Source organism: Procambarus clarkii, chromosome 31 (genome assembly GCF_040958095.1).
Source record: "Procambarus clarkii isolate CNS0578487 chromosome 31, FALCON_Pclarkii_2.0, whole genome shotgun sequence".
Classification (NCBI taxonomy): domain Eukaryota; kingdom Metazoa; phylum Arthropoda; class Malacostraca; order Decapoda; family Cambaridae; genus Procambarus; species Procambarus clarkii.
In genome coordinates this window covers 11933777-11949210 of record NC_091180.1, presented here as the reverse complement: position 1 = coordinate 11949210, position 15434 = coordinate 11933777, and the positions used below count along the sequence as shown (strand labels likewise).

At 48.0% G+C, this 15434-nt stretch overlaps 1 protein-coding gene across 7 annotated transcripts in view; it reads right to left on the bottom strand.

Moving 5' to 3' along the window:
• LOC123749104 (tudor domain-containing protein 1) overlaps positions 1 to 15434 on the bottom strand; it is a 141160-nt gene that overhangs the window by 88701 nt on the left and 37025 nt on the right. For 6 of the 7 annotated variants that reach the window (XM_045731216.2, XM_045731213.2, XM_045731218.2 and 3 more), the window contains one exon: positions 6833 to 6954. The exons of the other annotated variant lie outside the window; for it this stretch is intronic. In XM_045731216.2, coding sequence (XP_045587172.2) covers positions 6833 to 6954 — 122 coding nt within the window. The remainder of the gene's footprint in view (positions 1 to 6832; positions 6955 to 15434) is intronic. 7 annotated transcript variants of the gene reach the window in all.

Genomic DNA, 15434 nt, shown 5'->3' with positions numbered 1-15434 from the left:
TACAAGGAAGCAGATCAGGAAAATAGAATGATTATGGCTTCCTTGTCAGTGGTGGAATACTTTAGCTTGTCTCCTTTTTAATTTTATGCTGAAATAACCTGTTGCATGGACCACACTGTCCTGATCTAAAGATTTGCAGGTGATGTTAACATTAGTGAGTACGTTGACCAAACCACACACTAAAAAGTGAAGGGATAACGACATTTCGGTCCATCCTGGACCATTCTCAAGACGATTGTGAATCGAGTTGAGAATGTTGATTCACAATCGACTTGAGAATGTTCCAGGATGGACCGAAATGTCGTCGTCCCTTCACTTTCTAGTGTGTGGTTTGGTCAACATATTTCAGCCACCTTATTGTGGTTCCTCGTCTGCATTAGTGAGTAAAGCAGGATTTAAGCTAAATGCCCAGTAATGTATTTTTGCTTCTCAAAGTTTTAAATTTCTTGATTTCCAATCATTATTTCACATTCACCACACAGCATTACCCCACAAATATATCTTCCTTACAAAATTTGAGGTTCCTTCATCACCATTAATCTCCACCTCAGTCAACCCAAACACATCACAGCCACCACCACCACCACTTCCATCTAAATAACGATACTGTACTCCAACAATGATCTTCAAGCTAATAAGCGGATCACATCATCACATATTGGCGAGCACAAACAAAATACTGTCTAAATTTTTCCATATAATTGTCAAATTTTTTCTCCTAGATTTTCTGCATGATGAACCACTTATCCGAACACAAATCATTCGTTCAATTTAGATTCCGAGGCGCCGAGAAAGCATGTGGGCATTTGTAAATCTAAAATATTTTTGCCAAGTGTAAAACCACTTAAGCTAAAAAAACCAGCGTTGAATGTAATGAAACGCCATTTTCTGGGTGAGACCCGGAGGCTCCCCGGAGCTTTACCGGCTGATATGCTAATGTCAGACTTTGGCATCAGTCATGTGTATGGAGTTCTAGGGCCTACCGGGGACCACGAGCCAGAACCTGGCCCCCTCAGAGAGGCAAGGGGAGCAATGGCCTATAGAAACCCCCGTGTGGTTGGAAGCATTCTATGTCTGCCATCGACCGGGTCAAGCATCCAGAAAGGTAAGCATTCCAAAACAAACCCCTATTCTGGTGAAAATTGCTACCTAAGCCGAACTAGTGAATAGAACTCTTCAACAGAAAACCCGGAAACTAGTATGACGTCATACGTCACCGCGCCGCTGTCTGCGCAGCTCCCCCCTCCCCGGGAGGGGGAAGGGGGAGCCCCAGACCTCCCACGCCGGCTATCCACCCATCAGTTCTGAGGCTGGATGTCAAAACACGCGAAAAACGCCGACCGGAGGGAGGGAGGGTTGCCGGGGAGCCTCCGGGTCTCACCCAGAAAATGGCGTTTCATTACATTCAACGCTGGTTTTCTGGGGGGAGCCCCGTCGGCTCCCCGGAGCTAACTACCCACAGAGGAAGGTCAAAGGGACAAAACCGGGAGGCGGACACCACGCACCCCCCAAGGAGGCGAGACAACCGGCAGCAAACGCCAACCCAAGGCGCCACAGCCCCGAAAATCCCGGGAACAACACGAGAACCACGAGCAGCAAGGCCCCTGCACGAACACCAAAAATCCATGCCCGAAAGACTGCAAGGCCACGTCGCCCAGACGGCAGCGAGAGCAGCGAAGCCACGAACGCCACAGGCATGAGGGAAGAACACAGGCAGCTTAGCCGCAAGAACACGGCTGACCACCCGGGACACCATCACCCGCGAACCGGGAAGAACAGAACCGGATCAACGCAAAACGCGCTCCGGACCCAAACGCCGTGGCACGCAAACAACAGCAGAGGGCCGCCACTGAACACAAAAACGACACACCCCCGGCCCGACCAACAAAGCACCAACAAACCCTGGACCCCTCCAGAATGCAGCAGCCCCACCCCGCGCCAGAAAAGATGGAGACTGCTGTCATCAAACAACCAAAACGCTAAAACCGAAGGAGCAAGAAAACACAGCGAACCGACCCCCAGAGGCAAAGGCCCAAAGGAAAGAGCCGACGAAAAAACACACCGGAACCGAAGGGGCACTACCAACCGAGGAGAAGACAGAGCACGCTGACCAGAGACCAGGATGGTGCAAGCGGCGCACGAACAGGCCGGAGGTGAAATGACGCACAAGACAGCTGACTAACGGTGCAGAAGCAACACCAAGACCGAAAGCAAGGTGAAGCGGCTCCGCCTGCGCCGCACGAAAAGAGGCGACAGTATGTGGCAAGACGACGGCCCCCAACCCCTACTAGAAAACCAAGCCGAGAGTAAACCAAGCCAACAAGAAGGACCCACCGAAGAAGGGACAGGAAAAGGAAGGACCGCCAAAATACCCCATACTGCCGCCAAGAAAGCACGCAGGTGGGACACCTACCACGAAGCCACCTGACCACCAACCGGAGGCGAGACCACGAGGCAGAACATAAGCAGCCCCGACAAGGCCCCCCCGAGCCCAGGAAAAAGGCGGAGCCGCGAGAAGATCTCGGGCGCGACCACCGAAACCCAGGCGGCACAAGGAGATGGAACGTCTGCCGAACAGAAAAACTCCGAAGCATGCAAGCCCGCCAGGAGTTCAGAAACGACGGGTCCGACGCGAGACATCGCAAGAACCCCCCCAAAAAAAGTAAAACAACAACAACCGGCAGGGCAAGCTAGGAAAACCAAAGAAGGCGGAAGGGTCGCCGCCAGAACAGGACCCGAACCAAGGGGCACGAACAACTGCAACAGACCGAGACAAAGAAGCACATCACAGGACACAGGCTGACCAACGCCTAAGAACACACGCAGAACATTCCTGCTGCAGAAGAGGCAGGAAGAAAGAGCAGAAGCACAAAAAAAAAAAAAAAAAAAAAACCAGGAGAACAACCAGGGGTGGACAATCAGGCAGGGACAAAAACCCCACGCAATCCCCAGGCACAAAACGGCAGCAAAGCGCCACTCCACAACCGGACACAGGAACAAGGACACGCCACCGTGAAACACGGTACCAATGCTCACGTGCAGCAGCAGCAGCAACAGGCACCACTGCAACATGCAACATGTAAATAGCAACTCCCCTCTGCAAAGGCAGAGAACGGAGCAGGCAGACCCCAGACAGGGCCAACGGAGACACGACAAAACCCTGCAGGCCCAGAAACCTGCACCAGGCGACCGACGGCGGAGAAAACCCCGCTCGATACCTGCTGGATGAGGTACTGGGAGCTCTTTTACACCTCAAGCCCGGCCCAAGGTCAGGCCAGACCGGCCAGAGGATGGCCCACCAGGCAGCTGCTAGGAGCAGTCCACCGGCCCACATACCCCCACAACCAGGACGGGCCGGAACTGCCATACGAAAACAGGCCAGTGCGCCCTGGAAGTCCACGGACGAACCAGCAAGAAGGCTTATGCTCGCAAGTAGGTCGTGTAACAAGCACAGACCACTGATGGTAATACAGTGTTCCCCAAAAGTGCCAATAGCACCACTGCACTCCACTGGTACTATCCCGCAAGTTCTACCAGATAGGCGGGACCCAAGAGCCAGAGCTCAAATCCTGCAAGCACAGCCAGGAGCCTCACCAGGTGAGTACAGAACCAACCCTACAACCCCCACACCTCACAACATTAAAAAAGGAGGGTCCCCCGAATGACTCCAGCATGGGTTGGACATGCACATGAGGGGGACAGGAAGGGGTGATAAAGGGACAGTCACTGGTGTGCGAACGGTCTCAGTCGTACAAAATTATACCTAAATAAAAACAGGTATATGAACACCGCCGCATCCAGCGCCCGGCCAAAAGACGCCAGACCGCAGAAACTCACCTGGCGAATGGTGGCTCGAACTTGACACGACTCAACCGTGCCCAGAAGAACTTGGGAGCACCGCCAGGTGAAGACGCCAGAGCCGGACCCGCAGGAGAACAGGGAGAGGCGAAGGAGGCGGTCCACACCCATGACACAGAAAACCGCGGTGTCCTCCCCACAACTGGGAACCAGGACACCCCTGGTGCAAAGGGGCACATACCGCAGCCAGGGAGAAGAACGAGAGGCGAAGCACTGTAGCAAAAAAGGGCGCAAAACCCCAGCACTGAACCATCGCCCAGACCAAAACAAACTCCACGGCGCATGCGCATAACACGCTGGCCGAACCGCACACCCTCCCTGCGGGAAGGCGCCAGCCAGGACTATTGCACGAGAAAAGGAGCCAAAAGAGGAAGCAGGAACAATAAAACCGGCCAAAGAAGCAAAGAGCCCAAAAAAAAGGGAACCCAAACGGGCGACAAGTAGCCCAAACGGGCGACAAGTAGCCCAACCGGGCGACAAGTAGGCCAACCGGGCGACAAGTAGCCCAACCGGGCGACAAGTAGCCCAACCGGGCGACAAGTAGCCCAACAGGGCGACAAGTAGCCCAACAGGGCGACAAGTAGCCCAACAGGGCGACAAGTAGCCCAACAGGGCGACAAGTAGCCCAACAGGGCGACAGACGTTCCAATAATGCGGGAAGTAGCGAAAAACCTTCCCGTACCCTCGAGAACACAGAAGCCAACACTAGTCCCGAAGGCACACGAAGGCGCAGGCGCACCCGAGATCAAAAGTCACGCAGAACCCCAACGAACGGGGAAACATGACAAAAACACCGTCCCAAAAAGCGGGGGAGGAAACATCCACCCACAGGACGGAACCAACCGACTCAAAGGCCAAGGAACCGAGCCCGGGGAGGGGCCGACGTCCAACAGCACGTACGGCGAGTGGGGAGGAAAGACCCCACTCCGCGTAACCACAAGCCCCGCCTAGAGGGGGATAAAACCCCCCACGGGGTCTAACGGGGCCAAGGCCCCCCCCAAGGCAGCCCCTCCCCAGCCCCGGGAACCTACACGACAGGCCCCGGGGCCGAGCCGTTCCCCCAAAGCCCCGGCCGTACCAGAAAACCGGGGCAGCCGTGAAAACACTAAGGAAGGGAGCCCACTGGCAGACTCATACAACACGGCTGGAGGAACAGGCCCAAATGCCCCCGTCACTACCCCGGAAGGGGAATTCCCCGAGACTGCCCGAGTCTCAACACCACGAAACACCCCGCCCTGAACCTACAGACGGTAAGGAACCGGATGCAGGCAGGAAGGGTGAACCAGGGGAAAGACAAGGGGGCGTGGATGCAACCAACACCCCCAAGTCCCAAAACGAAATACAACGGGGCAGCCCCGGGGCTCCCGGGGAGGAAACCACGAGAACGTTGCCACCACCAAGGCTCAAGTGCAACGCCCCTGCTGCCCGCACCCGCTTTGTTAGCACAACTGGGTAACCGAGCCACAACGAGCAACCAAACTCGCAGGACACCGGGTCGAAGGTGTCACCGACCCCACAGGCAGCAGACGGAGGCAAAACAGAGAGTCACCCAGAGACAAAAGGTGAGAGCAACCCTCAAACTCGCTGGAAGCGAGGGGGGGGCTCTGGGGTCACATCCATCGGACCCGCGCGCCCCCAGGGGTTTCCCAGGGTCCCGAGCGTTTACTTTAAGAGGACTCGCGCTCAGGTAATCCCAGGCAGGGTACTGCTAACCGGCACCCAAGCTACCAAACAACTTTCTAAGAGCTGAACCCCCGGGACGTGTACACTCACGGGGACCTAGCAGGGGGTACCACCAGAAATACTCAGAACACAAGGGACACAAGGGGCAAGAACGAAGGCAGACCCCCCACCAGGTATATAAACAAAAGAAAAAGAAAACCCCGCAAGAGGACAGCGTACCCAAGCGGAACAGAGCCGGCCGCTATGATTGGTAAAGACAAGCTGCACAGTACCCCGCGCCCCACCAGTGCAAACACCGCCCCTTACTCTAAGGCGAACAAGGGAGACAGAACACCCGAGCACACAAAGAGCGGCCGAAAACCAAGCGGTAAACGGCCAAGCAGGGGCAGGACCCAAGGAACTTGTGGAAGGTGGCCCCAAGCCCCAAGGGCAGTACTTACAGGGCACCTAGGGAAGGGAACCCTAGGCGCATGCAGCCCGAGTACTGAAGAATCACACCCGGCTCACGCACCACCTAGAAAACAGACACCACACTCTAGGTACAGTGCTGAAACAACCACTGGAGGCGGAGCACAGAACCATTGCCTATAGCATCAGCCGAAGAACTAATGGGTGGATAGCCGGCGTGGGAGGTCTGGGGCTCCCCCTTCCCCCTCCCGGGGAGGGGGGAGCTGCGCAGACAGCGGCGCGGTGACGTATGACGTCATACTAGTTTCCGGGTTTTCTGTTGAAGAGTTCTATTCACTAGTTCGGCTTAGGTAGCAATTTTCACCAGAATAGGGGTTTGTTTTGGAATGCTTACCTTTCTGGATGCTTGACCCGGTCGATGGCAGACATAGAATGCTTCCAACCACACGGGGGTTTCTATAGGCCATTGCTCCCCTTGCCTCTCTGAGGGGGCCAGGTTCTGGCTCGTGGTCCCCGGTAGGCCCTAGAACTCCATACACATGACTGATGCCAAAGTCTGACATTAGCATATCAGCCGGTAAAGCTCCGGGGAGCCGACGGGGCTCCCCCCAGAAAAAAATACAATACAGTATATTAAAAACATACAACAACCATTAATTTCTTAAAATGGATTTTTGTGTGTTCCTCTGTCACCAGAGGAAGACGGCACACCACAAGTGTAGCTCTCACCCTGTGTCTACACTTAGATAATTACTTAGGTAATTATACATATATTTCATTTATAACTTATTCATAAACACACAATACAAACACAATGCAAAACAAATGAGTTATATCTTCCAAAAGAAAAGAACAAAATACTTTGGTAAAAAGATGTTGCTACCTCATGCTCGCCACTTTCACAATGGCCCAAGTGATACCAGACTTTAGAAATTCTTCCCTCGGTTTTCCGACGAACACACTGAGAACCTTCCCGTACTCACTGAATAGCCTGCTAAGGCCCTCCTGAAAGGAAATGATAAATATTTATTTACAAATACATACAAGAAGGTACATACAATGAGTTGTGTTACTACATTACTGTACTTTGACAATTAACTGGTACACACTCTCACACAGCCACTAACATGCAGTTTATTACATTCATGCATTTTTAACCAGTAATGAGTATCAGTAAATTTGATAAAAGATATCTTGATTAAGAGCACATTAGCTTGTATGGGATCACATAAAGGGGATATATTAATGCTTATACACATCAAATATATGTAAACATTGCTGGGGAGTGTTGCCAAACCTTTGAAGTAATTTTAGAAGTGTTTAACCCTTGTGTTGCTAAGAGCAATTTGGTGTTTGTCACCCACAGGCGTATAAAAAAAAAAAAATCTTTTAACCTGTTAATTTGTGTTCCCTGATCACAGGAAAAATAATAAAAAATTCGTAAGTGGCATATTTTGGCCACAATAGGTCAGGGAAGTCTGTCAAAAAAGAGGTGCTGACTCAGCAAGCATTGGGGGAGTTCTGCTTTGCCCCCAGCTGTCAGGCGGGGGGTTGCCACAAAGATACAATTATCTAATTATTTGAATGTCTCCAATTGATTTTTTCTTCGTTTTTTGCTCTATTATTATTCAATAGTGTGTAGTGCGATATATTTATATAATAAAATGTGTGAATCATCGCTGTACTCAAAATTATGGTGTGCATATTATTGAATCAATTATTATGTTCATAAAACAGTGAACAAATACTTTGTCGGTTATTACACTATATACACATGTTATATATAAGTATCTACATTTGTGATCCCCATAGCGAACCACTAATCTTGTATGGTGACGGCAGACAGTAACAGGTGGCAACACACAACTCGTGCTCCCTCCCATCGTCACTGGTTCAATGCCAGGCACACTAACATTCCTCCTTCAAGGATACTGTTTGTACTGTTATTACCCTATATACATACTCTATATAAATAAAAATGGAAATGTTCATTTGTGAATAACCGCTAGTCTCCGAAAGTTCTTCACTGATTGCTTTGAAATTTTCACACAACGTTCCATTCGCATCTGACCAGGTTTTTACATACATACTATGTAGATGTCACGTCTGTGATGGTAAAAAAACATGCTTTTTCTGAAAAACTGTTTTTCATGTGAGGGAAATCTTTGAAACCTATTTACCGATTGCTTTGAAATTTTGACACCGTTGCATTCGAATAAGAGCGTTTTTTTTTTTTTATATATATCTACTATATACATGCCTCACCTGTCACAGGAAAAAACATGCTTTTTTTTTAAAAAACAGTGCCATCTGTTGGACGTAAGAGCAACACACGCTGTAATCTCCGAAAGTTCTTCACCGATTGTTTTGAACTTTTGACAACATTGCATTCGAATAGGCGCAACTTTTTATATACCTATTATATAGACGCCACTCCTGTGACAGGTAAAAAACATGCGTTTTTGAAAAACAGCACCATCTGTTGCACATAATAGCAACATGCACGCTGTACTAAGTATGTCACGAATTCCATTTCAATGTTTCCGATTGCATTGATAAATTTTATTTTCATAGATTTCGATTTTTTTTTATTGAATTATTTTGTAAGACTGTGTTGGAATTGAGATGTGTTGTTTACCATACCGTTCATTTTGTAAGTATAAGTACAGATGCCACACCTGTGACAGGTAAAACTATGCTTTTCTTGAAAAACAGCGCCATCTGTTGCAGGTAAGAGCAACACACATGCTATACTAAATATGTCACGAATTCCATTTCAATGTTTCTGATTGCATTGATAAATTGAATTTTCATAGATTTTGATTTTCATTTTGATTTAATTATTTTGTGTAAATTGCGTTGGAATTGAGCCGTGTTGTTTGCCATACCATTTACTTCGTGAGCATAGTTTATTTTTTAATTTTTCATATTTTCATTTAATTTTTTAACTGTTTTTCTTACATTTCAGTGATGGGAATATCAGATCACTTGTTGTTCCCAATATTCTGATGGGAATATCAGATCACTTATTGTTCCCAATATTCTGATGGGAACATTATTAGATATATTATTATTAGATATATACAAGAGTTGTTACATTCTTGTACAGCCACTAGTACGCATAGCGTTTCGGGCAGGTCCCTGGAATACGATCCCCTGCCGCGAAGAATCGTTTTTTCATCCAAGTACACATTTTACTGATGCGTTAAACAAAGGCTACAGTTAAGGAATTGCGCCCAGTAAATCCTCCCCGGCCAGGATACGAACCCATGACATAACGCTCGCGGAACGCCAGGCGAGTGTCTTACCACTACACCACGGAGACTGTTAGAACATCAGACCATTAGGGAAGGCATCGGATGAGGGAGTGGGGAATGGTGGATATGACAAGGGGACGGAAGTGAGAGATGGTGGGCAGGACGAAAGGACAAGGGAGGGGGGTAATGCTGGGGAAGGACAAGGGAGGGGGGTAATGCTGGGGAAGGACAAGGGAGGGGGGTAATGCTGGGGAAGGACAAGGGAGGGGGGTAATGCTGGGGAAGGACAAGGGGATGGGGAAGTTTGGGATGGTGGGGACGAGGGGATGCGGGAATGGAGAATGGTGGGGAGGACAAAGGGACGTTGGATTGGGGAATGGTTGGGAGGACTGGGGGACAGGGAAGGATACTGTGGCCGGGTACTGCTAATTATATACAAGTATCTACATGTTTTGTTCACCATAACTGTTGAACTAAGGCAGTATAGTGCCCAAAGAGCATAGCCACCCTTACCCCAGCATGGTAAGTCATGCAGATGTTGCCACCTCCCTCACCAAAATGGCTTCTCTTAACACTCCTTTTGCTGTCATTACACTACATATACACGTTATATACAAGTATCTACATTTGTGTTCATTATAAGGAATCACTAAGTTGGTATGCTCAGTCAAACAGCTGCAAGGAGTGACCACCACACACCAGCTAGCCCGTCACTGGCTGCCACTCCCTCCCTACTTCACCTCACCTCACCTGACTCGCCAACCTTCTCTTCCCACCATACTGTCTTTTGCTTTTATTCACTATATACAGACATTATATATCAGCGGAGGGCTAGCTGATGTGTGGTGGTCACTCCTTATATCTGCATGAGCTAGGGCCCAGGCCGATTCCAGAAAGGAGGCAAGCACTGCCTGTCGACACACAAGCCGGGCAGCGTAAAACTAGGCAACCGCATCCCACAAAATTGGTGCAAACAGCTTTAAGAAGGCAGCCGACATGCGAGCAGCCAAGCCACAGGACCTCGGAGTGGCTCCGAACGCCCCCACATCTTTCCCAAGCCAGTCCAAAGACAGCTCCAGTTGGAAAAAGAAGCGCAAGGCCGAAGCCAAGAGGCCCCTGGCATGCAATTCCTCGGCCACCTGCTCAGCCGAAAGGGAGGGAACCTGCACATGGAGCTGCAGAACGCCAACATCCTGGGAAAGGACAGGAGCAAACAAGCACTCATTGAGGTGCTCAAGGTCGCCCCCCCCCCCCCAGGAACACCTGAATCACAGTCAAGACCTCGCGCCACTCAAGCATGTGGGAACGACAGAAAGAATGCCAGGCCTCCAAGGCAAAAATAGGACATTACGCCAGCCAGGATGACTCTGGAACCTCGTAACAGACCCAGAAAGAGAACGAAGTCCCAAACCTGAAAGACAACGGATCCATCACCGAGGCGTAATCCGGGTCACGCAGGAGATAAGCCGCTATGGCCGCCCGCACAGCACACGGTTAGATGCGGGAAGTCAAAAACCTCCTGAAAGATGGAACTGCCACACCCGAGGGAACATGGAACTGAACCCGGGGAACGGCAGACACCAAATCCAAGTCGAACGTAGAGGGGGGAAAAGAGAACCCCACTCCATGTAACAATAAGCCCCACTCTGAGGGTAGAAAAACCCAGCCGGGGTCCAAAGGGGCCCAAGGCCCCCCATGTCAGCCCCTCCCCTGCCCCAGGATCCCCCTCCTCGGGACCCGGGGCCAAGTCATTTCCCAGAGCACCGGCCCTTAAAGAAAAGGCTGGCACAGCCGAGTAAGCCGAACAGAAGGGGGCCCACTGGTCAGACCCAGAGGCTTCGGCAGGTAGATTGGATTCAAAGACCTCCGTCGCACACCGGAAGGGGCATCACCCCTGCTAGATATTTGACCCTCAGACGTTTCGGAGCCAGAAGCAGGGGGGGGAAGGGGGAACCAGAATGAACCACAGAAGGGAAAGGACGAGGGGGCACGTATTGAACCAGGGTTGAAGCGACCCCCACCCCCAAAGTCTGGGTCTCTATAGGCAAAACGAGGCATTCGGGCTGATTTGCCTAATAAGCCAAGTTTTCATGAATTAATTGTTTTTCTCTAATTTTTTCTTATGAAATGATAAAGCAACCCATTTCATTATGTATGAGGTCAATTTTTTTTTATTGGAGTTAAAATTAATGTAGATATATGACTGAACCTAACCAACCCTACCTAACCTAACCTATCTTTATAGGTTAGGTTAGGTAGCCGAAAAAGTTAGGTTAGGTTAGGTTAGATAGTCGAAAAACAATTCATGAAAATTTGGCTTGTTAGGCAAATCGGGCCTTGCATAGTAGGCCGAGAAGTGCGTTCTGGCTACTTGGTACGACATACATACATACATAATATATATATATATATATATATATATGTCGTACCTAATAGCCAGAACGCACTTCTCAGCCTACTATGCAAGGCTAAATTTGCCTAATAAGCCAAGTTTTCATGAATTAATGTTTTTTCGACTACCTAACCTACCTAACCTAACCTAACCTAACTTTTTCTGCTAGCTAACCAAACCTAACCTATAAAGATAGGTTAGGTTAGGTTAGGTTAGGTAGGGTTGGTTAGGTTCGGTCATATATCTACGTTAATTTTAACTCCAATAAAAAAAAATTGACCTCATACATAATGAAATGGGTAGCTTTATCATTTCATAAGAAAAAAATGAGAGAAAATATATTAATTCAGTAAAACTTGGCTTATTAGGCAAATCGGGCCTTGCATAGTTGGCTGAGAAGTGCGTTCTGGCTACTAGGTACGACATATATATATATATATATATATATATATATATATTAGTATATTTTGGTAGCAGTCTTTCCTGTAGACATATATTATTAAATATGACCGAAAAAGTAAGATTAATAATTCTAACACGAATTTTCTCGATCTTTCGTACATTTCTGTTCACTGTTGGTGGTAATTCAAAAATCAATTCTCCAAAATTCATTTTTATTTCTAGTCTGACGCGACACTTGAGCGCATTTCGTAAAACTTATTACATTTTCAAAGACTTTAGCTTACACATACACAACTGAATAGAACTTACACATCTTCGATTTGTTTATATCTACATTTGAGTGAGGTGGATGGGGTGAGGTGGTATTAATAGGGTATTAAATTCCTAAACACAAGACAGAACACGAAACAATGGGTATTGAATGGAAGTGATTTGTAGAAAGCATATTGGTCCATATTTCTTGATGCTTCTATATTGGAGCGGAGTCTTGAAGTGGGTAGAATATAGTTGTGCATTAATTGGCTGTTGATTGCTGGTGTTGACTTCTTGATGTGTAGAGCCTCGCAGACGTCAAGCCGCCTGTTATCGCTGTATCTATCAATGATTTCTGTGTTGTTTACTAGGATTTCTCTGGCGATGGTTTGGTTGTGGGAAGAGATTATATGTTCCTTAATGGAGCCCTGTTGCTTATGCATCGTTAAACGCCTAGAAAGAGATGTTGTTGTCTTGCCTATATACTGGTTTTTTTGGAGCTTACAGTCCCCAAGAGGGCATTTGAAGGCATAGACGACGTTGGTCTCTTTTAAAGCGTTCTGCTTTGTGTCTGGAGAGTTTCTCATGAGTAGGCTGGCCGTTTTTCTGGTTTTATAGTAAATCGTCAGTTGTATCCTCTGATTTTTGTCTGTAGGGATAACGTTTCTATTAACAATATCTTTCAGGACCCTTTCCTCCGTTTTATGAGCTGTTGAAAAGAAGTTCCTGTAAAATAGTCTAATAGGGGGTATAGGTGTTGTGTTGGTTGTCTCTTCAGAGGTTGCATGGCGTTTCACTTTCCTTCTTATGATGTCTTCGACGAAACCATTGGAGAAGCCGTTGTTGACTAGGACCTGCCTTACCCTACAGAGTTCTTCGTCGACTTGCTTCCATTCTGAGCTGTGGCTGAGCGCACGGTCGACATAAGCGTTAACAACACTCCTCTTGTACCTGTCTGGGCAGTCGCTGTTGGCATTTAGGCACATTCCTATGTTCGTTTCCTTAGTGTAGACTGCAGTGTGAAAACCTCCGCTCTTTTCCATGACTGTTACATCTAGAAAGGGCAGCTTCCCATCCTTTTCCATCTCGTAAGTGAAACGCAGCACGGAACTCTGCTCAAATGCCTCCTTCAACTCCTGCAGATGTCTGACATCAGGTACCTGTGTAAAAATGTCGTCAACATACCTGTAGTATATGGCCGGTTTCAAGTTCATTTCGACTAAGACTTTTTGCTCGATGGTACCCATGTAGAAGTTTGCAAACAGGACACCAAGGGGGGAACCCATGGCGACCCCATCTACTTGCTTATACATGTGCCCATCCGGGCTCAAGAAGGGTGCCTCTTTAGTACAAGCTTGGAGTAGTTTCCTCAGAATGTTTTCTGGTATGTCAAGAGGAGTGCAGGCCGGATCATGATACACTCTGTCGGCTATCATCCCGATTGTCTCGTCCACAGGTACGTTGGTAAACAGGGATTCTACGTCCAATGAGGCTCTTATCCCTGTGACCCGTGTGCCCCGCAGTAAGTCAACAAATTCCATTGGAGACTTCAGGTTGAAGGCGCAAGGGACATAAGGAGTCAGCAGGCCGTTGAGTCGCTTCGCCAGTCTGTACGTAGGTGTGGGTATCTGGATAATGATTGGCCGAAGTGGGTTTCCAGGCTTGTGTGTCTTGACATTTCCATACGCATATCCAGGTTTATATTCCCCAATAACCTTTGGCAGGTGGAGTCCGGATTTCTTGGCATTCACAGTTTCGATCAGTTTGTTGACCTTTGCTTTCAATTCGGCTGTAGTGTCCTTCGTTACCCTTTGGAATTTAGTTTGGTCAGAGAGTATGAGGTTTATTTTCGCCAGATATTCGTCTTTTTTAAGAATGACGTATATTGGCGACTTGTCACCACTCCTGACAACTATCTCCTTGTTCTCACGAAGGCCCTTAGCTGCCGCTTTGAGCTTGGGGGACAGTATGGTGCTTCTGTAGTTGCCTCGATTCTTTCCTCCTTCCGCAATAAGTTCTGCTTGTAAGGTATCTTTGGTAGTGACCTTCTTTTGTGTCTCGAGGTCGAATATGTCGTCCAACAGAATTTCCAACTCCACTTTCCGGGCCATCTCACTCAGTCTGGACATAACGTGACAGTTTATACCCAGATTTAGGAGAGTGACTTGGTCCTCAGTGAGGTTAATTCCTGCAAGGTTCAGGAAGCCATCTCTCGGTCGTGGAACCGAGAATGAAGCCATCTCTCGGTCTTCTTTTCAACAGCTCATAAAACGGAGGAAAGGGTCCTGAAAGATATTGTTAATAGAAACGTTATCCCTACAGACAAAAATCAGAGGATACAACTGACGATTTACTATAAAACCAGAAAAACGGCCAGCCTACTCATGAGAAACTCTCCAGACACAAAGCAGAACGCTTTAAAAGAGACCAACGTCGTCTATGCCTTCAAATGCCCTCTTGGGGACTGTAAGCTCCAAAAAAACAGTATATAGGCAAGAAAACAACATCTCTTTCTAGGCGTTTAACGATGCATAAGCAACAGGGCTCCATTAAGGAACATATAATCTCTTCCCACAACCAAACCATCGCCAGAGACATCCTAGTAAACAACACAGAAATCTAATCAACACAGTCAACATCTCTTTCTAGGCGTCAACAACACAGTCAACATCTCTTTCTAGGCGTCAACAACACAGTCAACATCTCTTTCTAGGCGTCAACAACACAGTCAACATCTCTTTCTAGGCGTCAACAACACAGTCAACATCTCTTTCTAGGCTTCTCTTTCTCTCTTCAACATCTCTTTCTAGGCTTCTCTTTCTCTCTTCAACATCTCTTTCTAGGCTTCTCTTTCTCTCAACATCTCTTTCTAGGCGTTTAACGATGCATAAGCAACAGGGCTCCATTAAGGAACATATAATCTCTTCCCACAACCAAACCATCGCCAGAGACATCCTAGTAAACAACACAGAAATCTAAATCAACACAGAAAAGTAAACAACACATAGATACAGCGATAGCAGGCGGCTTGACGTCTGCGAGGCTCTACACATCAAGAAGTCAACACCAGCAATCAACAGCCAATTAATGCACAACTATATTCTACCCACCTCAAGATTCTGCTCCAATATAGAAGCATCAAGAAATATGGACCAATAGGCTTTCTACAAATCACTTCCATT